A 25115-nucleotide genomic window follows, 5' to 3' on the forward strand; every position below is an offset into this window, starting at 1 on the left:
TAAGTTAAATCTTAATACTTTTAAGTGGACATTTCTAAACCCTGTCGCTAGACCTACACATTAGAAAAACATGCTGCATGGTAGAGCCTATAGGCTATATATATTTATATCTTAATGCAATTTGAAAAAATCATGTAACAAGTTTCAACTTTTCCCCCCAAACAGTGAAGCGGATATACGCTGAAATGTCATCCTACTCCCAGAGGTCGTTAATGAGTTGATAATAACTTTATGACTAACAAAATGTTTTAGAATGTTTAAAAATCTGAACTGAATCCTCTCATGCGCTTACAATAAAAGGGACAGCCCCATTGAATATATATGAATCTTTTTGATTACTTAATTAAGTCACGTGTATCATTTATGATCGTTTACATAATGCCTTTAGAAATTTTATTTTAATGATTGACACCACTGAATGTAATTGATTTTAGGATTTTCCTTTAACCGAAGGGATAATGTCATAATGAACATGATTACTCGAAGATCATAAGCTATCATAATTCGCTATACAGCTTTCAAATAAAACTTTACTTCATAATAGTTATTGATGAGTATGTTGATTGTTCTTTAATTGAATTTAGCCAAATTTCTACTATAATATTATAATTCACACAGGCCATCGGAGAATTTCAGCAAGAACTCAAATATTGTATGTATTCACAGTTCCTATAATGATATTGTGCAGTAATTGTTCCGTGACATATGCTGGTAAAACTCAAGTATAGTTGTAATTTTCCATAATACTGCCTATTAAAGCCGTGAAAGTTAAACGCGTATATAGTGTTGAACTTGAAGTATATTTGCCAGGTATACATTTTTGTATATACTTGTTCCCTACAGGCAAAGTTGAAAGCTATAACAATAGACAAAATTTCTTGTGGTTGGATTAATGAGGAACGTACGTATAAAGATATACAAAAGCCAGCACCTTCATCAAAAGGTCCGGATTGCGTGTTTCTTATGATTTTGCATAGACTCGCTGTTGTCACAATCTATAAAGAAATGTTTGATTTTCGTTGTTGATGAAAAGTGTGATAATTGAATTAAACATTTGCCCCATTTCCCTTCATGACTCAGAACAATACTTTGAGCCAAGTCCAATTTGATCTCGGTCGGAGTCCGCTACTTCGGTGTCACGAAGTTGGTGGAAGCACGTAAAATGAATATTGATTTAATGTATTTGAGAAATAAAATATTCCAAAAGAAACCTACTTTCGTGCTGTCACAATAAAGTGCAGAATACACATAATATTCTCGAGATTGAATATTGATTTTCATGATTTAATTAAGCATGTTCTAGAATGTGTGCCATTTCTAGTAGATTTTTTTAATACTTTGTTGTGAGCTTTTTGTGTGCTCATTTATGAGAGGCAAAGTCTAACATTAATACCTATGGAACGATTTGACCTATTTGATATTTTGTTGACAACGTAATTTGTAGAGTTTCCAAAAGGATCAAGGTTTATGAAGCAAGTTTTTGCATATAGGCATAGGCCTATCACAGACACAGTCTCGGTTCCATCTCTGGGCAAATTTGGAATAGACCCTATCGAAGACTCACGTCACTCGTCCTCATTTAAATAAAATTTTACCCTCCGTAAGGTACCACGGGGCAATTCGCATGATAATACATACAATAAAACAAGTGATAGGTTTTTTGTGGAATCGAACTAGAGACCTGTCCCTCTGTCAGAACCTTAGAACCAACATGTCTGTCATTTCAATTGTTATATCGTACCAGTTGAGTTTATTCAATAGTCTACGTTGCCTGTCGTTATCCACGGACCGAGGGAGGAAATAGGCCTACATAAGAAATAAAATTGTGTCATGATTCCGTTATCTACAATGTATATGCCTACTGCCATAGTTCCAAACCTGGAGTTCCAGGCCTATACATGTATATACATGACATGCGGTTTCCTCCCTTCCAGATGTGAATCTAATTATTACGGTATTCTAGTCTAAAAACGCGACTTTTATACTATGAATAATATCCTGGAATCCCCTGGAATACTACATGTACTATGCATGGTCCGATTTCATGCTATTTTTCCCCAGGCTATTTCCATCTCTGTTGAATTGACTGACCTTGATCCCACTGTATCCCACGTGTGAAGTTCATGTCCGTATTCTCCTTCGGATGTATATAAGAGCCAAGAACGTGTATTTGAACTTTTAAAGCTTTTGAAGGCCCGTAGAATAATGTAATGAAAAAGTGGGTTAACCCAGTCCCCTTTAGAAAGACTCAACCCCAAGGGTCAATACGAAACATTTTGGTGGAGATCCTTCTGTAAATAATTTGATATCCAGACATTTATACCTCTTCGGAACTGGTTACGAGGTCTTTATCATTCACTGCATCTGCCCCTGAAGTCACGAAAAGCGCGCAATGTATACTGGAATCGTCAATGCAAATACATTTATATTCAGGATAATTTGCAGACTATACGATAATTTTTGTATTCCTGTTCAGAATGGTAATGCATTTTGTTATTGAACGCTTTTTACTTGCGATCCTGTTTTGCTTGGAGCGCCAGGAAGTCATCCCGTTTCACCTTGCAAGCGACGATGACTTGCATACAAAATAGTCCTATTTTTATTCGACCCCGTTTGGCTGTTAAAGACAAATATAACTTGTCAAGATTTTATCACTCGTGTACGATAGAGGAATCGATAAATTCAAAATGATAAGTTTGCTCTCTCTTGATAGCACTTGGAACTGCGATCCCGTTTTACCATGTTTACGTTGTCTACGTCGATTTTACACGATAGCCCTATGTAGGCTATACAACTTTTTGGTAAAAAAGTGTGAGGCTCTTTATATAGCCTATAGCAATGGAACTTGGAACTTGACTTGAGCATAGTTTGGATAAATTAGAGTTTAGAGGAATAAAAATGAAGTCAAGCAGTTCACTTGTGACTTTGTAATATATAATATAATAAGCAATATATAAAAATCGACCATGTCAAATATTTCGTTGATAAAACATCAGGATGTCATTTACATAATCACATATCTGGGTTGCCTTATGAACGCCAAGATCAACGTTCCTTGGTATAAACGTTTATGGGTATAACAAAGATCAAACGATCTACCTAAACCATTCTCAAAGTTTCAAAACGAGATGCTATTAATTTTGACAACCCTGTATGTCTGCATTACTATATAATTATCACTTCATAAACATTACATACGCGCGCGCATTTTTGGTCGATATTCAAGTGTTAGTCATGTGATCTAACTTAATGATAATTATTCCCGCCATGACATTTATTATCTTATTTTTATTAGTCACAAATATCAGTTTCATCTGCGGACGTCAGTTTACTTCTTTAAAGGTTGTGAACTTTTGATGGGTTATTGAGTTAGTATTGCGGATGCTGAAGTTTAAAGTGCAATGTCTACTTTTGGATCTCATGTGTGAATACGCCCGAGGAGGTTGAAAGTGATGCATGGGGCACCGTGTACTTTAGGCCTTGATGAAGGCAGCTGATCATTTAGACATATAATATCTCTACAAGTACGCGCGAAATTACGAATATTATTTTATTGTTAGGCCTATAGACTGTGATACCATCGTATCTCCAAATTTTTATCGCAGGGAAAACACTATGGAAAATTGGCCTATAGCTATGAAGACAGTTCTATGTTTGTGTGCGTTTTTCGTCGTGACAAACGCAACAGGAACGCAACAAAAGTTGCCGCACGCCGCCACTATATGCAGAGCCCTAAGCAGTGTTAAGGTTCCATAAAGAACCTTAAAAAGTTCTATAAATAACCTTATTTAAATAGACCTAGGGACGTTCTCATTAATTAATTCAGGGACTCAATCGACTCATCACAAAGTTAAGAAAAATAAAAGGTATAGTGTTAACCCTTTTGGTATTAAAATCGTTTTCTTGGATAAAGAACCTTTAGCCAATACTGTTTATAATATTCATCGCTAGCGATGATATAACTTTTATTGATACCATTATTTTTATATACAGTCATGATTACAAGCATCCGTTGATTTCCCTATATGTACGTGGATTATAATTGACGAGAATGATTGAACTTCACTGAAGTCGTTTATTGTGACACATTGATTTCAAACAATTACTTTGATCAATATTTATGTACATGTTCACAACACAGACATGATGAAAAGGCGGTTTTAGGGGTCGGTCATTCAATTTTGGTTGATGTATTTTAGAGGTTCCGATTTGCAAATACATACGGCTTTCTCCGCTGTGAAATGATTTTCATTGGGCAATGTTGGATGTCATGACCTCTACATCTATGGCATCAAGACACACACCTCTGCATCAGACCCGTAGCCAGTGGCGTTGCCAAGGGGAGGGAGGGAAGCCCCCCGCTGTGAGAAGTCTTGCTCCTCTCTTGCTCCTCCCCTCCCCCACCACCCGCGGGATGCTGGTCGTCCTGATATTTAAGATTTTTATGCATCTTGCGTACTTTTTGGCCCATTTTTGACAATTTTCGTCAAAGTTTTCCCCCTTGAAATCCCCCACTCCTTAAAAAGGCCTAACACCGCTCGTCGTAGCATAAGTTTTAATAAGATTTATATGATAGTGCGAGCTGCACGGTACCAAACTGTAACCTGTTATGCAAGAATAACGTAGGCTTTCTTGTATATAGTTGCACCGAAGGTGATTGAAACTGGGTTATATCGCCCTCGACGGTCACTTGTTTCATAAAATTTGCAAATGACAGTTTTGAAATGTAGGGCCTCCCATAATTAATATGTCATTTCATTTAGTTCTCTATTTAATCAAGGCTCGCCATTTAAAATGAAACAAAGGACGTGATATAACACTATTTTGTAGTATATATTACGTGTTTTTCTGTGTGCATATTTTAATCCGTTTTTATACAATAATATTCCCAGACTGATAAGTTTAATATTTTAAAGAATCGCACCGTCTGGTATATGAAGGAGAAAACTATCGGGGAACTAGAATTACGCGGTTCGTAATTAAGGTGGTCCCCACACAAATGCGTGTAATTAACAAGCTTGTAAATTCAAATAATATAACCCATGACACAAAACTATACAGCACATCAGGGCACCATATCCTATCACCATACCAAGTTTGAAGTTGATCCATAGGTTATTGCGTTTAAGCTGCAGAGTGGATTAATGAAAATGTAGGCAAAATGTGCAAATAAGCTCATTAATATTCATAAATATGCCAATAACATGACACAAAACTATACAGCACATCAGGCCACCGTATACTATCACCATACCAAGTTTGAAGTTGATTAGTTATTACAGCAAGCCAACCAAACAGACGACCTTGTGGATGATAACTTAAGCCCCACATTTGTGTGGGGCCAAAAATTATAAATACTTATTATTTTATGGAGAAACTTTTGACTGTACCGATTCGATTTCCTTAAATATCTGCATAATGGGTTATACAGGGTGTATCAAAATGATTGGTACTCATCAGCTTTGTTGTCTAATGAAAAGCCTGCTTCTTCTAAAGCCAACATTAGATCCTCTTGAAATGACTACAATTTGAAGTTTTATGACCTTTTATTACATAAATCTACAAAATAGTGGATATCATGCTGCTGGTTATTGATGGGTACCAATCATTTTGATACACCCTGTATTATCTTGAAATTTGAGTGGAAAATTGCAAAAAGCTTTCAGAGGGGACCCAGCTGTTAAACCTACTAAGTTTATCAATAGGGATGGAGTATAACGTACAATATCAGCTAATATCTCCAAATCAGGAAATGCTTTTGAACAGCATGACTACAGACTAATATATATATACCAATTACCAATTATATGTCAGAATAAGAATTGTGCAGTGTTATTTTGCTGCAGTTTTCCTAAACTTTGAATCTGAAATATAAAATATATTTAACACCTTATTTTACAAATTCATATATGCTCTGATTCCTTTCTCTTTCACCACATTTCATGATTTGTTATGAACATCTGATTGCCCATCCCTAATCCAGCAAACACAAAACGTTAATATAACCACCATGTTATAAGTTTTGGTTTTGATCAAAAGGTTTTAATAAAATTTAAATGTCAGGTTTTATATAAAGGGCAGGACGCTATTTTAAAACGTATATAGGGGCCCCCTACATATATATCATATGAATACTACAACAAAATTTTAAATATGTTATTTATGTCATAATGTCATTGCAAAATATTTTTGGCAAACATTTTTGCAAAATGATATTTCACATCATTATGTTAGAATGTTTTGCATCAACTTTTCACAAATGTTTTCTGAATGTTAATAAAACGGTTTTATACCCTTAAACCCGACATTTAAACGTTTTCTGTAAAACGTTTCGTGTTTGTAGGGTATGCTATATAGCAGCTGGAATTAAATGGCGATTATGGTACACGTGGAAATACAAGCTGACACGACACTGCCTGCATATTAAATTAACTTTCATTCATTAATTTCATATTATGCCTTTTAAAATAACGTATATGCACCTGCATTCATTCATTCTTCATTCCATTCCATTCATTTCGGCCATTTATTTATTTATTTATTTATTTATTTATTTATTGGCCTATTTATTGGCCTATTTATTGGCCTATTTATTTATTTATTTAGCGGCCTATTTATTTATTTATTTATTTATTTAGGGGCCTATTTATTTATTTATTTATTTATTTATTTATTTATTTATTTATTTATTTATTTATTTATGTATTTATTTATTTATTTATTTATTTATTTATTTATTTATTCGATTTATTCATTCCATTTCATTCATTCGTTCATTTATTCATTCCATATTCAATCCGTCCATTCAGGAAGTCAGTCCATTCATTCGTTTATTTATTAATTCATTCATTCGTTTCATCATCAAAGCATCATCATTAAGTTACATTAACATAATTAACCTGAATGTACTTTTGTAAACACTGACATATGTTGATATCATTTTATGTTATACCGTATACTGTTTATCACTTACCCTGACTATTTGTTTTAATATCGTTTCGTATAATTACAGTTTTTGTATCATTTAATAGATCATATTTTTCACATTAATACTATCAATGTATTTGCGATGAAGTTGTGACAAAACGGGCGAATTGTGGTTACCATATCCATATCCTAAACCAATGTAGGGTTACCCCTCTTTAAACATGTTAAACAACACAGACAAAACAAATTAATCTGTGACAGCTTGCATTTGACATTTTCATAAATTCGATGATTTTATTTCCGTTGCTAAGAGCAGCCGTGAATTAAAACAAGGTGATTAAGCCATTGAAATACCACAGTTGAATTACTGATTTTATAGGATGATTTTGCATTTCCATTATTCGGAGCCATGCATAATGCCAATATTTGCACAAAAACATACATATTTGATTTACTTTCGAATAGAAACAGTTAAAAAAGAAAGATGTACATGTATATACATGGGTAGAACGGAATATACCCCGGATGGGGGCAAAATTAATGTGGGCGAAATATTATTTTAAGTTCTTGAAACTTTTGTTAATACGATATACCCCAGTCGTCTTGCCCTCGTAAGTTAATTTGTTTTTAAGATACGAAATACTTACAAGACGGATATGAATAAATAATATCTGAAAATTTGTCATCGTTTTGTTGCACCATCGTAAATGCGGTTCATTTAATCTACATGCGTGTTACCTTTTTTGGGACAGTAGGTATATTATTACTAATCAGAATTTTGTTTTCTCTATTGTAACTCTCTTTTCACAGAATAATAATAAACCAACACCACCATGACAGACGCGGAGATGAATTCCCGCCCAAACGGCCACTACCCTTCAGATGGCAATGTGTCTTTTGGCAACTCCAAGACAAAACTAGCCAATGGCACAGATCCGGCCCACACCAAGCCCAGTCGCGTTGAAGATGACTGGAGTAGCGGCAAAATCATACGTAATTTGATTTGCGTCAGTGCAGCGTTTCTATTTCTTTTACAGCATTTCAGGTAATTAATTACGATTTATCAGTGTCAGGTGCATCTGCTAAAATATATCGTAATGTAGTCACGATGGTAGTCGTTAAAAACATCCGGATTTGGTTAAAGGCGTAAATAAATGAAAAGTTGGGCAAAGTTGGTTAAGAAGTTATGTAAACGAATTTGTGTAAAAAGAAAAGAAACAGGCCATATCGTATTTATTTTAGGGTTTCTTCATTAGCTCTCAATGTTGCTCTCATTCAGGATCTGTCCAAAACAAAATATGCATTAACTTTTACTGGGTTATATCGGTCTTTATTAAAAGAAACGCAGTGTCGTCCTTATAAGTACACTCTAAAATGTTGGACGCCTGATGACACCTTTTTAAACACCCTTTTTTGTAACAATTGGTAAGTTTGCGGCGGGTTCGTCGTCGGACAAGCTTAGAACTGTCAAACTTTCGTCAGGAGTAGCTATGACTTCTTCAGGACAAAGTACCTAAGAAAGAGACAAGTAGGTCGCCCCTTGCCTACGTTCAATGAAGAATGTACCTGTCAACAGTGATCAAGCAGATCGTTCACATTAGCAGAAAGGCGAGGGCTGCTTGTTTTCTGTTGACAAAGGGCAGTCTTCAGTGAACGGCTCTTTTCAGAACCACCAAACCTTTCACACTAGCAGATAGGCGAGATCTGCTTGTTCTCTGTTGACAGGAACAGTCTTCAGTGAACGGCTCTTTTCAGAGCCACCAGTGGGCAAAGGACGGCCTATTATTATATGTCTCATTCTTATACTAGTACTTTGTCCTGAAAAAGTCAGAGCTACTCCTGACGAAAGCTTGACAGTTCTAAACTTGTCCGACGGCGAACCCGCTAAAAACGTACCAATTGTTATACACTCCCGTCATAAAAGCCTAATCCCACAATTTTTTGTAACTGTTCTTGATCACCATATATATAAACGGAAGTGTTCAAGGTGGTGTTCTAAATATGGACGGCAGTGTTCAAGGTGGTGTTCTAGGTGTGAACTTCCAGTGTTCAATAGTGGAACAAACCTAGAACACCACCTTGAACCCTGCCGTTCATATTTGGACGGTGTTTAAAAATGTTAGAGTGTAGGTAACATTGACATTCTCTGATACAATCTTTTCTTTTCTATTTTTACAGGGTATTTCAAATCTTCAAAGCAGTATAAACTGCGACCAAGGTTTAGGTGTTGCGTCCCTAGCCATTATCTATGCTACTCTCATATTTTCTGCCATCTTCGTTCCTTCCTTCGTCATCCGCCATCTTGGGCTAAAATGGACACTTGTTGGCTCCATGTGCTGTTACACATTGTATATGATAGCAAATTTTTATCCAAGCTGGGGTACTTTAATCCCAGCGTCAATTTTGGTAGGGCTTGGAGCCGCACCACTTTGGTCAGCAAAATGTACTTATCTTACTACAATAGGTAAGTGCTTATAGCTAGCCAGACACTGTCTTCTGAAATGTGGTGAAGAGCTGCTCCTCTGGTCTCCTCAGGAAGAGCTTTGGAAGAGTCCTCTTTAGAGCTGTTTGAACCAGTGGCCGTGCCATAAAGTTCATATGTGTTAGTGACTCGTCAAGAGGAGTTATAAATCGCTCTTTTACGTGCCATTTCAGATCAGAAGAAGTGTCTGATTAGTGTATGTTATGGAGTGAAGATCCGTTCGTGTGTTAGTAGTATAAGAGGTCCCTTTACGGTAGGTTTCAGGAGCGATTTTTCAGGAGCAACTCATGTGACCTCAGAGGTCATCTATTGATCTATTTTTAGAAGTATGGTTCACCCGTGATTTCCCTTATGACGTAATCTATTTATAGCCCTATGACGCACTCTGGGAGGGTGGTATAATGGGGTTACTTTGCGAGGTTTTATGGTATATATTTACGGTATTTTATACACGTATTCGATAGTATTTGATTCGGTTTCTTACGTAAGTTTATTCTAAGAGTATAACAACCGCGAAATAAAGACAAATGGAAGCTTGTTTTTTTATATTTTCGTATATACATATTTTATTTATACATCTATTTATACACGTATTTACATATAGAATATAGATACACATACAATAATCGTTACATAGTTGATATCGTATAATACAATGTACTCAATGCTTGTTAAAGTTCCCGCTTCTCTTCAATCTTCGATCATTACGAAAATTTTATTTTGTTAATTGTCTTGAATCGTTCAACCATTGTTCTCATTGTCCGTGTCTTCATCACTCTCCTCGTATAGGAAAAGACCGTCGAATTCCTTCTCGATGTTTCGTTAGCACCCTCTTTATAGCCTTGTCTACATCCTTTCCATCATCTATTCTCTGTTCAAGATCCTCCATGATCTCCCGATGTGTTTCGTCGTCTTGTAGATGACCCGGGTAGATGAACACCGCTCCACAGATGCGTTCTGTATTGATCAAAAAAGATCCGTTGAAGAGCCCATAATGTTTTCGTGTAGGCTTTATCACGAGCTTGTTCTCCATCCATACCTCGGTCGATATATTTCTGGTATTTTTCATCCCTCGTTTCTTTCGTTTCATCCAATGCTTGCTGATACCATTCTTGAAATGCGGTATTATCTTCAAGCTCGGAACTAGATGCATCGTCCGAATCCCCCTCGTCCTCCTCCTCTTCCGCTTCCATATCTGAGGATTCCGGCTCAGAATGAGCCAAATTCTCATCCGAATGCTCGGTGTCATCCATTTCTGAATCTGAACTTTCTTTCAGCCGAGTGTCTTCCGGATCTTCGGAGTGAATCGTGTTTAGGTGTCTTTCGAGATCGTAATTTCTACTGAAGCTTTTATTGCAAATGATACAGGTATGAGGACGGGAAACGGGAGCGGAATACATGTTGACCGTTTGCTGGTTTACAACGAAATGAAACAAGAACGGAATCAACCGGGTTTAAATACTTCATAGCTCCAATAGGAGCTGATGCGTAAGAATGCGCAAGAAGAATGCGTCAAAATGCGTAAGCAAATGCGTAAGAATGCGTCAAAATGCGCAAGAATGCGTCAAAATGCGTAAGCAAATGTGTAAGAATGCGTCAAAATGCGTAAGAATGCGTCAAAATGCGTAAGAATGCGTAAGCAAATGCGTCAAAATGCGTCAAAATGCGTAAGCAAATGTGTAAGAATGCGTAAGAATGCGTGAAAATGCGTAAGAATGCGTAAGCAAATGCGTCAAAATGCGTAAGAATGCATCAAAATGCGTAAGAATGCGTCAAAATGCGTAAGAATGCGTCTAAATGCGTAAGAATGCGTTAAAATGCGTAAGTAAATGCGTCAAAATGCGTAAGAATGCGTCAAAATGCGTAAGATTGCGTAACTGATATCATAAAAGTATGTTAAACATATAGGCCATTTTAAATTTAGGTGGTTTTCTCTAGTTTACTTAACATTTGTTATTGGACATCTATAATAATAATAACCTAATTGACCCAAATAAACCATACCATGTCCAGACTCGTTTGGAGGTCAGGCATACAGCATGAAACAAACGAGGGATGAAAAATACCAGAAATATATCGACCGAGGCATGGATGGAGAACAAGCTAGTGATAAAGCCTACACGAAAACATTATGGGCTCTTCAACGGATCTTTTTTGATCAATACAGAACGCATCTGTGGAGCGGTGTTCATCTACCCGGGTCATCTACAAGACGACGAAACACATCGGGAGATCATGGAGGATCTTGAACAGAGAATAGATGATGGAAAGGATGTAGACAAGGCTATAAAGAGGGTGCTAACGAAACATCGACAGAAATTCGACGGTCTTTTCCTATACGAGGAGAGTGATGAAGACACGGACAATGAGAACAATGGTTGAACGATTCAAGACAATTAACAAAATAAAATTTTCGTAATGATCGAAGATTGAAGAGAAGCGGGAACTTTAACAAGCATTGAGTACATTGTATTATACGATATCAACTATGTAACGATTATTGTATGTGTATCTATATGTAAATACGTGTATAAATAGATGTATAAATAAAATATGTATATACGAAAATATAAAAAAAAACAAGCTTCCATTTGTCTTTATTTCGCGGTTGTTATACTCTTAGAATAAACTTACGTAAGAAACCGAATCAAATACTATCAAATACGTGTATAAAATACCGTAAATATATACCATAAAACCTCGCAAAGTAACCCCATTATACCACCCTCCCAGAGTGCGTCATAGGGCTATAAATAGATTACGTCATAAGGGAAATCACGGGTGAACCATACTTCTAAAAATAGATCAATAGATGACCTCTGAGGTCACAGGAGTTGCTCCTGAAAAATCGCTCCTGAAACCTACCGTAAAGGGACCTCTTATACTACTTGTGTTAAAGACACCGTTACATGATTTATGGTACAGTAACATTAAATCGTACTATAAAACCTACCACGCTGTGATCATGGTGATAGTTTTTATAGTACTATACAATTCCGTTCAAAATTGTTGGCACACTTTGACGTGGGCACTTCAAATGTGCAATCCCTCGTTCTATGTTGCAATCTGGTTATTTGGTCATGCCCTCTCTAGACACTCAACATAGATTGGTGGGGGAGCGGGAGGGCTATAGGTAGGTGATGGTTCAGACTTCACACCAAAGAAAGCGCAACTTTAGAATGTCAAATATATCGGAAATACGGTTTAAAAACAGTCATACTTTTTTTACACAATGTTGGAACTACTTTTGACATGCATAGTCTGACGTAACATTCCCCGCAACTATTGGAAGTTTTTGGTATTCCGATAATCTTAAATCTATGCCCGTGTTTCTTGAAAGCAATACTTTCATTAGTATAATATTAGGTATACTCACTACTCATCACAAGTATGTTTTGACGCAATTACAGAATATCACTGCTGATACTATGACATACTACGCGTGAAAACAATTAACACGATTTCACTCAAAAGATGTTTGATGTCTTTGCTTCAATCCAGGTATGAGATATGCAGTTATCAAGAGAGAAACGCGAGACGCCATTGTCAACCGATTCTTCGGAGTATTCTTCCTGTTCTTCCAGTCCAGTCAAGTGCTGGGCAATCTGATATCATCTTTAGTGTTCTCGCAAGATATCAAGAATTCAACAGGCTCAGGAGACGACGGAGTGTTCAAATGCGGTGCAAAAGATTGCTATACTGGTAAGGACGGGCTGTGCATGGGATGGGTCATACCTACCGTAAAACCTCGTCTACAAGCATATAGAGTGTTTTTGATGAAAGCTAAATTAATACGAAGCAGCCGTAAATATCCCAATACATTAGATTGGTCTTACAATAGTTTGGATATGCTTGTATTTGCAATTTATTTGCTAAAACTCCATAATGTTGAATTTTTAATTTTTTCGATGGATGGTAGGATTAATTTAGCAATCATCAAAGCACTCTATATGCTTGTAGACGAGGTTTTGCGGTATTTATGTATAAAATGGGGTTGCGGAATGTTCCTGGACTAATCCGTAAGACACTCACTGACCTCATCTTAAGTTACTTATCATGTATATCGGATACATTTCTTTCTTTAGCTGTTTTATTTATAGAGGACTCTTTAAATTGAGAAGAGTGCAAATTTAATTTAAGAAGATCTATAAACGTTTTATCAAACAAGACCATGAATTCCTCACTTTTGTAGCCTGATTGGGATACTAGATAGTGACTAGCATGATTACATAAGGGCAAAGGTTAGTAGCTGCGGTATGTGATACAATATTATTTGAATGCTGTTAAGATTATAGCATTCAAGTCACAATGCATTATTTTCAACGAGAGGTATCACATGATCTCAGACAATCGTAATCTTACTTAAAAATATTAAGTGAAGAAATCTTTAGCCACTAATAAACACATCTGAGTGGTCCGATAGCCATAAAGTTATTTGTGCCAGTCGAACAAAGCAACTTAGCAAGATACAGGTCGTTTCTAATTGTGTCACTTACCTGATATAGCTAAGATATTTTTTCTGTAAGCTTCTGTAAGAACCTATTAAATCAAATTACACCAACGTATACGTTACGATCGCATAGTTTGCGCAGCTGTCTGTCTCTGACGGAAGCAATATTTGTCTCCTAGCATTTTACTGCGTCACATGATAAGGTCAGCCATGTAATTACTTGATTAAAACTATTAATTAAAAAAGGCACGTGGATCTTTCAGATGCAATATTTGACATAGTAGTATACTGTATTAGCTATCATATTTTATCTGTTCTAACTCTAAATATTTCTATATTATGTATCTACATATACCTAGTATCATGTTATACCCTTAAAGTATCTCGTACTAAGACACTAATTCGAAAGCATTCCTGTAACGTCTGATGAACGACACACAAATTCCACTGATTTGGGACAAAGGTAGGTAACGCGAGTAACCAAACTGTGTCCTCTCTCGCCCTTGGAATGATATCTTGGAATCCAGATGTCTCTTCGTATGAGACGGAAAGGATATCATGTCGGTTACTCGTTACCCGCCTTATCTTCCAAAAACCGTGGAATTGCCCAAATTGCTCATACATGCAGCTTGGATTTGCTTAGAATTGAAAAGGGCACCTGTCACTTCAAATCACTTTCCTTAAAGAGGCGAATGATCTTGAAACCAGGAAGATCCAGTATTATTATAGACTTTAATAATAAATTCACATAAAACATCCTCTTGTCAAATTTCAAGATTCTTTTGAGGCATATGATGCTGGTAAGTGAAATCGGTGAATCTTGTGCAAATGTGATGTGAACATTGTAAAAGTTGGTAGTTATAGCGCACAATACACACAGTATCACACGTCAACATCACCGTCGCATAAAAGTATGTATAGCTGAATTAATATTTTTGGCCCTACAACATGTTCCGTCGGGATTTTCTAATTATGATATATACGACCGCTTTCGTGGACGGGTCTTCGAAGCACCGGCCACAAGCGAAGTTGATATAATGGTGATCGAGCATTTTATTTTGCAACCTTTACTGCCGTTTCATATAGAGGAGGGAGGGGGTGTCCGTCTTGTTATTTTTTCCAAAATCATCATGGTGTCTGTATTTCTTGCTGCATTGTAGTTAATGTTACTAGTATAGAACATGGTCAGTATTTCGTCGAGCAGTGCTTTAATCATATTAATTGACATTTATTCCAAACTAAGACAGACCCGGGAACTTGGCGTTGTATTCATGTTCATATGTGTGTGCTCTATTTGTCTTTGTTTAGTAAAAGGGAAACCACTTTGCTCCTCCTTTTGAATAACAAATTAACGATACATTGATACCCACACAAGAGCAGAAGTCCAATAGTGTGTCCCAGGAAACCAGTATAGAGTTGCAGAATTAATTTGGAATCGCATATTGCAAATCTAAACAGCTTGGAATCTTTTTATTCTATCTGCGAAATATCTTTTTTAAATACGGGGTGGTTCTGAACAAAGATATGCCAAGAACCACTTCAAAAAACGCGCGCATTTCAAATGAAAGCATGCTTGCACTAGACATTCAGAAGGATCACAGTCAAAAGCTATTCATAAAAATGATGTTAATGCTCTGTGATACGAAGTGTACATGATTGTGCCCTACATATACATACTCTTTGAAGTAAACTTCTCGCGTAAAATCAACTTAGGGTTGAATTATTACACCCAAATACCTTATATATAAAGTTCTTCGAGTGTGTGTGGTTAAAGCATGATTATATCGAGGGTTGAGAACCAAAAGGTCTTAACTCACAATGAAAACCATTGTGAGTTAAGGCTTTCTGCTTCTCTCCCCTCAATATAGTGAATCATGCTTTGACGACCGCAGAGATACTCGAGGGAGAGATAATCATACTTGCTTAATCTCCGATGTCAACCACAGTGATGACAAGTGGTTAAAATCTCTCAACCGGAAATCTAGAAAGCCCCGGATCGAATTCTGCTTGTTCTGAAATGTTCTTTCACTCACTCTGCAAGATAATTATGACAAGATTTCAAGCGTTACAACAAATGTAGAAATAGATTCAAAATGTGATTCTAATTAAATATGTAGCTCTGTAAAATCTGTTGCGGGGTTTCTAACAACTGTAGGGCATATGTAATATAATAGACATGTGTTCCATCAGCCTGCATGCATGCAGTTCAAATGAGATTTTCACATAAATTTGGCCTATTTCATTTCATTTCATATTCATTTTATTTTCATTAAAATGTATACCCATGTAAGTAACAAAATTGGACTAATAAAAATAAGTTGGAGGCGATGCAAGAAGAAGCAAAAGCCTGATTGTTATAAAGTCCTTCACATCGTGGTGTCCAAAATCTTGTGTCCAGATAAAACATAAAAACGATATAAGTTATCATGGTTATGGAAATTCTGGGGGAACTATTATTGAAAACGACACCGGTCACACAATCTTGAGTCATTGTCAGGATTAAATAGTACACTACACTGCATGCTGATATTTTGGCAATAACCTGAATTGTGGCCTAGTCCCCAAAATTGTTTCTTGATTTTTGTGCAAAGGCTGCGATCGCCACGATCGACGATATACAAAAGTAATGTAACAACATGATCATTAAATATCGAGGGCGCACTTTCAAATAATACCTGTGCGCTTGCAGGGTGCTCAAAATATTATGGACATTACGGATCGTATCTGCGGCCCGTTAGAATGCTGAAATGTTTTGTTTTCCTGCATTGTCACTTACGGCGTTCTTGCATTCGCGGACGAAATGTAAATAGTTATACAGAATGTACGAAAAATTCTCAGAACACTTCGGTCGCATTCTTTGTGCGTGTGAAGTATCCAAGATGGAAATCTTTTTGGCGATTTCATGATTTAAGGTCCGTTCATAACTACGCCGCAATTGCGGTGCGGTGCGGTTCGTTGCCGATATATCGATTATTTTTTGCCGCAACTCAACGCAACTTGTCGCATTTCCAAGTTAAAATATACTTAACTTTATTGCGATATCGTAATGCAGTAGTGCAGTGCGGCAACGCATCGCATCGCAAACCGGGATCGCAAAGCAATTGCGGCGTAGTATGAACGGACCTTAGGCCCTGGAATAATATTAAGTTATTTTACTTTATCTAAGTGTTTGTGGGTTGAAGATACTGTTTGAACAAGAAAATACCGCAGATGTCGGGATAAATGTTTCCAAAGATAAAACGATAAAAATCAGAACATGTCCATGTGTTCAAAGGCTGTTACATATGAACACATCGGACGCGTTCGGGAGGTGTTCAGATAAATTTGAACGCCTCTAGAACGCGTCCAATGCATACCGTAAAACCCCGTCTACAAGGATATACCTAAGAAACGCCCTCAATAAAATTGGTTGCTTGTTGTATTTGGAGTTTGAGCAAATATATACTGGCACTGGGTGGCTATGCATTCCATCTAAGTATGTTGTAACACCAATCAATTGTATTGACATAATAGCGACTGTTTCGTATATCAGGATCGTATAGCTCAATTGATAGAGCGTCAGACTTTGGAACTGAAGACATGCTGAAGAGAGCATGGTCCGGGCACCGGTTCCGTTTTTTCATTCTCGTTTAATTTTAACTTTTTGACATGTTCTTTTTATCTTTCTTCAAATCTACCTTTCTACTTTTAATTTTAGGTGCGTTTTTTTTTTTTTTTATAGTTTTTTTATAGTTTTTTTAGTAATTTTGTGGTTTTATAGAAACTAGTAAAAGCATTTATTCTAAATAATAGCGAAACCCACGGTTAGACAGATGTGTTGTAATTACTTGTCTGTCCTCGTCTTTGCAATAAAAACCTATGTTGCACCTTTGTGCCATCCCAATTCTTGAGGTAGGGTGCGTTTTTGGCTTAAGCACGATTTTGTTTCTACTTGAAATGAAATCAAAATAAATATTGTTCTGTTGCCACAATTGCAGTTTTTTTTTTTTTTTAAATAGATGAGGAATAATAATTATTCCATATTTGAATCTATTGTCCCATCAAGAATAGAGTGTCTTCAAAAACTTCAATCAATTCATCTGACAAAGGAAACTATTCTGGTCATTCAATTTTGTTTCGCTTGCACCTGTTATATCACAGGCGTTGGTAGAGAAGGCACACTTCTCTTGTCTTCACCGAAGTAGTGATGTAAACACTAACATGATTAATTACCATAGCTAGCAATGGACATACACTATTTTTTGTTCCACTTGAACCCATACTATAGACGAATCCAAGTAGCCAAGTCATGGTCAGGATTTGGTCGGACATCTTTGGGTAGCCGCTAGCACCAACCTGATGTTTTGAGCGTCCAATTGTGCAAATAAAATCCGCCTAACACCTAGAGAAGATGCAAGGACGAGGAGGGTTAATAGAATAATAGCTAATAATATATATAATGGAGATAATTCCGCAGGTAATCCCGTCGCATCTATTCATACATATAGTCCTTTTGTTCGCAAGTACGTCAATGCATAGATACCGCGTATTAATATGTCACTTCAACAACGAATAGACCATGCTGTGTGTTTTGTCGAAGGGAACTGTATTGTGTTATTCTTTTGTCTACCTGTGTTTTCGCGAAAGGTGTAAAACGGGTGATGGAATGCAGTTTAAAATTTCTGCCAAGGCCGAATAATTTCACATTTTGAGTGCATTGTAGCCGACGGCTACCCAACTAAAGGCTGCTAGTCAGGTGTAGGAATGCGTGAATTTAGATTCGTCTATAGGCTATTCGCTGTCGATGTGACGTAATTAATCGGATTAACTACCATAGCAATTGATGAATACAATTTCGAATATATAGCCCTGCACGTGGCACCTATGCATTAAACCATAGTTGTCAAAGAAATGCTAATCACTCGCCATGTAAGATTAGTATTTATGAAAAGAGTGGTATTCAATCTATGTTTGGTGACATACGCGGGTGATTAGTGCAATCTGCTTGATGGTAGTTATTGCGATTATTACGTCACTTCGACAGCGAATTGTAGTATAGACCACTTGGCATGTGACGTCATTGCCCGGCAGTATGCGCGCGCATTATGGCAATTTACATTGTTCTTTGCCCTGCAGTGTGCGTACGCATCGTAGTCTGCTAAGGGCATGTGCATTTTAAATCGCCCGCCACATTTCATACAATACAAGAAAGCCATTGAACAGTGTAGCGGCTCGTTCGAGCATATCGATAGACGAGTCCCTCGCCTTTGTTGATAAACAGTGATGTCAAGTGGTCTATAGACGAATCCAACAAGCCAAGTGATGGTCAGAATTTATTCGGCCATTATACGCTGGTGAAGTTGCGTAATTAATCGGATTAATTACCATAGCAATAGGTGAAAACAATTTTGAACATATCGCGCTGCGCTACAAGCAGGTTACACTCATCACCTGTACTGTGTATGTCTGCAATCATAGATTGAATACAATACTGGTCTTTTCAAAGATCTTACAGGTGCAGCATGAAGAGGTACCGCCTGAACGTATCAGTGTATAACGCGGTATATTCAAAAATTGTTTTCACCTATTGCTATGGTAGTTAATCCGATTATTACGTAACTTCGCCAGCGTATTGAATAAAACAGGAGGATGTGAGTTCATAAGGGCAATGTCGGGGATAGGTCACAATCGATGTGGAGAGATGAGAGGTCCGACCAACAGCCATAGCGATTCAACTAATTCCAGCGGACGGTCTGTGGCTAGTAAGGAATCGTCTTTGACCACATGCGCAGATCTGTCTCGTCAGGAAGATATTTAATATCCCGAATTTATAATAGGCCTATGCCTACCAGTTCCATCGTATAACCGATCTGCTAGAGAATATTTGTTACCATGTTTAATAAATTCGTATTTATCGTATAATAAAATGTAGCCAAATGTATATTATGTGTCACACGGTTTTCTGCTGAACCACTAGCAGGCTATGTTACCACATCTATGACAATGACAAAGGTGAATTTTGATGATTTTTACGATCGTCCGGATGAGCAAATCACTGAATGGGTCTTTAGTTCCCTCCTCTCCTTATCCTGCCAATATTATATGAATCAAAGAAAAATAAAGAAAAAATAAAATTAAACAAGAAAAAAAGACAAAGAAAAGAAACAATAAAAGAAAAACAATAGAATAAATTAAACTAAATATGAAAAAAAATGATCACGAAAGGAGTCTTTAGAAAATGCAAGAAAATATAAATGAAAAGTTTGAACAATATTTTGTTTATAAAAGTTTGTGTGACCGTGATGAGGCTCGAACTCACCATCTTCCGATCTAAAGAACCAAAGTCTTATGCCTTGCCAATTGAGCTATGCTCGTGAGATGCGAAATAAAGATAAAATAATACATTGTATACCTGCTTGTGTCGGTAAATGATTTGCTCAAATTCCATAATGATATAATATTGTGGAGGGCGCTAGCGTGAAATATGCTATCATCACAGTCGCTTCTATTCCTTATAGACGGGTTTCTACGGTATTGTATTTACCAACATTTGTTATTTATACACCTTTGTTATAGAGGCCCTCTTAATTACGACGAACAGCGTAATTCTAATATCGTCGTCTTTGGAAACACTCATCCAGACTGCAGTATTTTCTTGTTCAAACTAACTTGATATTATTCCAGGGCTTAATCATGAAATCGCCATCAAAAGATTTCCATCTTGAATACTTTAGACGCACACAGAACGCATCCGAAATGTTCTGAGAATTTTGCAGTGTAGAAAAGGACCGCCCTGTCTTGATTTGACACCTGTCTTGCTAAAAATAAAATAAGATTGCATTTTCATTTGCAGATACCGGTTCTACTGAGGAAAATGGCACTAACTATTGTGAATTAAATAAACCAGAAGCGCATCTTACAAACATTCTTATAGGTAGGTAATAAACTTATAAATGCTAAAGGTGGAAAAGTGGGTAATGGTGAATCCAACGGACGAGGCCTGACACAAAACACACCAAGGATCAATAAATGATACAAGTGGATACCTTGAATATGCTAAGATGCAATCGTTTACTGAGACTTACGGTGTTCTTTTATTTTTTTGACTTATTGCTTCTCTTTACTAAAACTGCTCAGAAGTATATAGATGTTACCACTTATAATTGCTCATAGACAGATAATGGGACAAAGAGACACAAAAACCTTCCTTCTGGTGTGACAGACAAAAACCAAATGATACCAAATACTAAACAAAGAAGAGCACAGCCAATGCCAATGCCAAAACTAGAATGCTGACAAAGATGCCGTATCTAAGCAACCAGAAACAAATTGATTCAGCATATCAGAAACAAATTGATTCAGCATATATGGCTGGCTGCTCTTAAGGACCCTTGTGCATGCATGGCTAGCCTAAGGCCCCCGACTAAACAGGTCCCAATTATGAATTATCTACTTAAGCAATTGGAGTTTTCAAAAGATTCATAAATTCACTTTTTCAAACTGTATTATTATTATGAATTAAAGTTTTAACTTCAACACTACACTATTTTTTTTTTCCTCACCTGGAACGTTTTCACTAGTTACTTCTGAACAGTTCTGAGTGCATGAATGTCAGTAGATAATATTAAGAATTCTTTAATGTATCACACAATATTTACAGAGAATGACACCTTAAATAACTGCACCATTGGGAAATTTTGGATCTACATTTTGAAGATGCCTAATAATGTGGGGTTTTTTCTTGTCACAAGGTATCTATACAGCTTGCGGTATGGCTGCCATGCTAACGGTAGCTTTTTTCCTCGTCCCTGTCAAGCCGAGTGAAGAAAACCAATCCAGTAATACCATGGAGTTATTCGGCGCTACTATGAAACTCATGATGGATAAAAGGTTGCTGATGATGATCCCTATTACAATATACAGTGGTCTTGAGCAGGCGTTTATTCAAGGGGACTACACTAAAGTAAGCCAAATCCTGCAATGAGCTAAAAAATCTAAACAATTATTGGGTAAATTTATGTTTTCAGTAGATGCAATATATCGAGGGTTGACAACTAGTGAGTATTTCACTTCTCTCTGACCAAATGAACATTTCTTTGGCTGAAGTTTTAGACCAGCTTGACGAAAACGGCCAAACACTTGTTTCAGATGACATAAATGCTCAGAAAATGAATTACCGAAAATGATGACGTCATCAAGATAACATAGATAAACTGCCAGTTAAAACCTCTCAAAACTTCGTGCATAGCGCGCTGAAACGTAGCTGGTGCGTTATGAAGGCCAAATGGCATTCTTTGAAATTCAAATAGGTCATCTTGTGTCACAAAAGCGGAGAGAGGTTTTGAACTCTCTTCTAAGCCTATTTGCCAGTAACCTGAAGCAAGGTCTAAAGTTGAGAATATATAAAAACATGAATTATTGTTTAGTTTTGCAAATTATGGGATACTTTTTGTGTACATTTAATATATTCAGCGTGTTCAGTTGCTTAGTTACGATTTTTGTCAGGGTGCTCTCTGTGCGTCGAGGATCGGTTCGATTTCTGACACGCCTGGATGGAAACACACTTAAATCCGTTTCTTTGTCCATTGTTTTCAAAGGGTATTCCATTATAAATGCCATTGGCAAAAAACTAACAAGCAAGCAAGACCAAACTACAGAAGAGTCTAGTGGAATCTTGTTCATGTAATTTTGTCCGACCCCTTCCGAATTCTGCATTATTGCAATTCGATGTGGTGTGGCACCAACAGAGTTTGCCACACACACAGTGCCGTTTTAAACACAACATTAGTATTTCACTTTACAATCAACTGTCACATACTATTCTTACAATTAATTATTGCTTTCTTTCCTCAGTCATACATCACTTGTACAATTGGCGTGGCATGGGTCGGCTACATTATGATATGTTTTGGCGTCACGGACGCCTTGTGTTCGTTCCTGAGTGGTAGAGTGGAGAAATACACCGGACGAATTCCGTTATTTGCGCTTGGCGCCCTGGTACACGTAGCGCTTGTGATTGTTATGGTAGTATGGGAGCCATCGGCAGGGCAAAAACCAGTTTTCTTTGTGTTGGCAGCATTCTGGGGCCTAGGGGATGCCATATTGGCAAACGCAATTAAATGGTAAGTCTGGATAATTTATTTGCACACACTTAGCAACTAACAAGAAAACAACCAGATAGTGCAGAGCTAGGTAGCAATCATGTAAAAATAAATAAATAAATAAATAAATAAATAAGTAAACAATATATTGGTGTCATCAGCATAGATAACAAATAAAAATACCATTTGTATATAAAACAAACAATGAGGGCCCTAATATCGAAATCTGTAGATCAACCAAATTTCCACAAATACCGCAATTAGAGAGTTTCGAAAGGAGAATGACTTCGTCAATCGTGTCAAATGCTTTCGAGATGTCCAGGAAGATACCGAGAAGATGACTCGTGTTATATAGGGTTCACATACTAATTGGTGATGCCCTTAATCTCCTACACAGGGAGTGTGAATTACAAATGGCGCTACTTGAATTGGCGACTCCATTTGAAATCTACACTCGCTGTGGGGGAGATTAAGGTCATGTCTTACATAATACGGGTGTATATAAATTGAAATGTCCCTCTTTATCGCAATGCTTGATAAACAAAAGAGTGATTTGAACAAAAGGCAAACTGAAGCAGATAAAATGTGAAATAAAACAATATCAAAATAATATCCAAAAAGATTTCATATCTCTGCAGAGAAAGGACATAATTATGATATAACATGAAGCATATAACATGAAACAAATTTCAAATATTTCACATCTTAGTATTTTACGCGTATTTTTATCAACACTAACGTGTCTACGTGGTCTATAGAAATATTGATATATTAACATATGCAAAGGAATATACCTGCCTTTTAACATACAGTACGTTTTTATTTACAGCATTTTATGGAGTTCTGTTTCCGTTCGTTCAAGAAGCAGCGTTCTCAAATTATCGTCTATGGGAATCTGTTGGATTCTGTTTCGCGTTTGCTTATTCTAATTTCCTATGTGTGTGGATCAAACTGACAATCTTAATCTCCATGCTTGGAATCGGAATGACCGGATACTTCCTCACTGAATTCCGGATCAGGAATTCGACAGAGTTACCGGATAAGTATACCGCTGCGGAAACAACAGATTCGAGAGGATCAAATAATATTAGTACGGAGACGGGCGGAGAGAAAGTTGAACTGAATCATGTAGATCATTAAAACCAGATGAGAAGTCAGTGTACTGAACTATGCACATGCAGCTGACAGACAGACAGAGGCAAGATGAGACGGAGGTGGGGGTGTGTGGGTGTGAGGAACAGGTGTGTAGGGTTGAATGTAAGTGATATTATTGTGAAAGAGCACGTGGGTCTGAAATAATCTCGATTTGTCCAAGAGGGCGAAAGTAATAAGATGTATATATTATTGAAATCACTGTTCCTTGGCGTGAACTTATATAGCTTGCTACAAGTCAAGTTATAATGGGACAATTATAGCTCAGTCTACAAACTATCCATAGAAAATAGACCCTTGATACTATATTATGCACTTACCTACCCGGTATACATGGAATACTTAAGGCTGTGTTTGAGTTAACCGTAACGTCCTCAACTCGCAATCGTGTAAGTTAGCACTATACTAATATATAACCCATAAATAATGGCTCTGATAGGTACACAACTGGAGGGTACCGCGCCTGGAATTGCAGTTTACAAAAATTGGTAATTTGCGGACCTCGGTTTGTCCACAAAGTAGACTAAGACAAAATATTTTCATAACTTGACCTAACAATCGTATTTCAATGTTTTAAAAAAGGTTCAATAAATGCCCTCTATCGTAGATGGTAAGTCGATGCAAATGAGGTTCGACCGTGACCCAAACTTATTTTTATAGTCAAAACTTATAATCAAAACCTTTCGACTTTTCATACCTTGGGGAAAGGTGGTAATTTCAGGTGGTACTACACCCCCTAATAAATTTTGTGACTAATTTTGAATTTTTCTCAAAAGATAACTACACATTGGTAACAAATGTTATGTATATTATAGGTGCAAGGAATCCAATTACTTCACTGAACTTTCAGTGATTCAAGTGGTTCATTATAATATGTTAAGAAATGAGGTACATTCTAGCGGCTCCACTTGTCTTGAGTCACTGAAATTCCAGTCACTGGATTCCTTGCCCCTATAAATACATAACATTTGTTACCAGTATGTTATTATTTTATGAGAAAAATGCAAAAATAGTCACAAATTTA

General features: G+C 36.8%; 1 protein-coding gene across 1 annotated transcript in view; it reads left to right on the top strand.

Moving 5' to 3' along the window:
• The window catches only part of LOC140154967 (protein unc-93 homolog A-like), a 36867-nt gene extending 11752 nt beyond the window's left edge, over positions 1-25115 (top strand). The window contains 9 exon segments of the mRNA XM_072177629.1: positions 7738-7953; positions 7956-7972; positions 9106-9391; positions 12911-13111; positions 20692-20772; positions 21590-21801; positions 22692-22940; positions 22942-22960; positions 23769-25115. Coding sequence (XP_072033730.1) covers positions 7761-7953; positions 7956-7972; positions 9106-9391; positions 12911-13111; positions 20692-20772; positions 21590-21801; positions 22692-22940; positions 22942-22960; positions 23769-24079 — 1569 coding nt within the window. The 5' untranslated portion in view covers positions 7738-7760 and the 3' untranslated portion in view covers positions 24080-25115.

Source organism: Amphiura filiformis, chromosome 6 (genome assembly GCF_039555335.1).
Source record: "Amphiura filiformis chromosome 6, Afil_fr2py, whole genome shotgun sequence".
Taxonomy (NCBI): Eukaryota; Metazoa; Echinodermata; class Ophiuroidea; order Amphilepidida; family Amphiuridae; genus Amphiura; species Amphiura filiformis.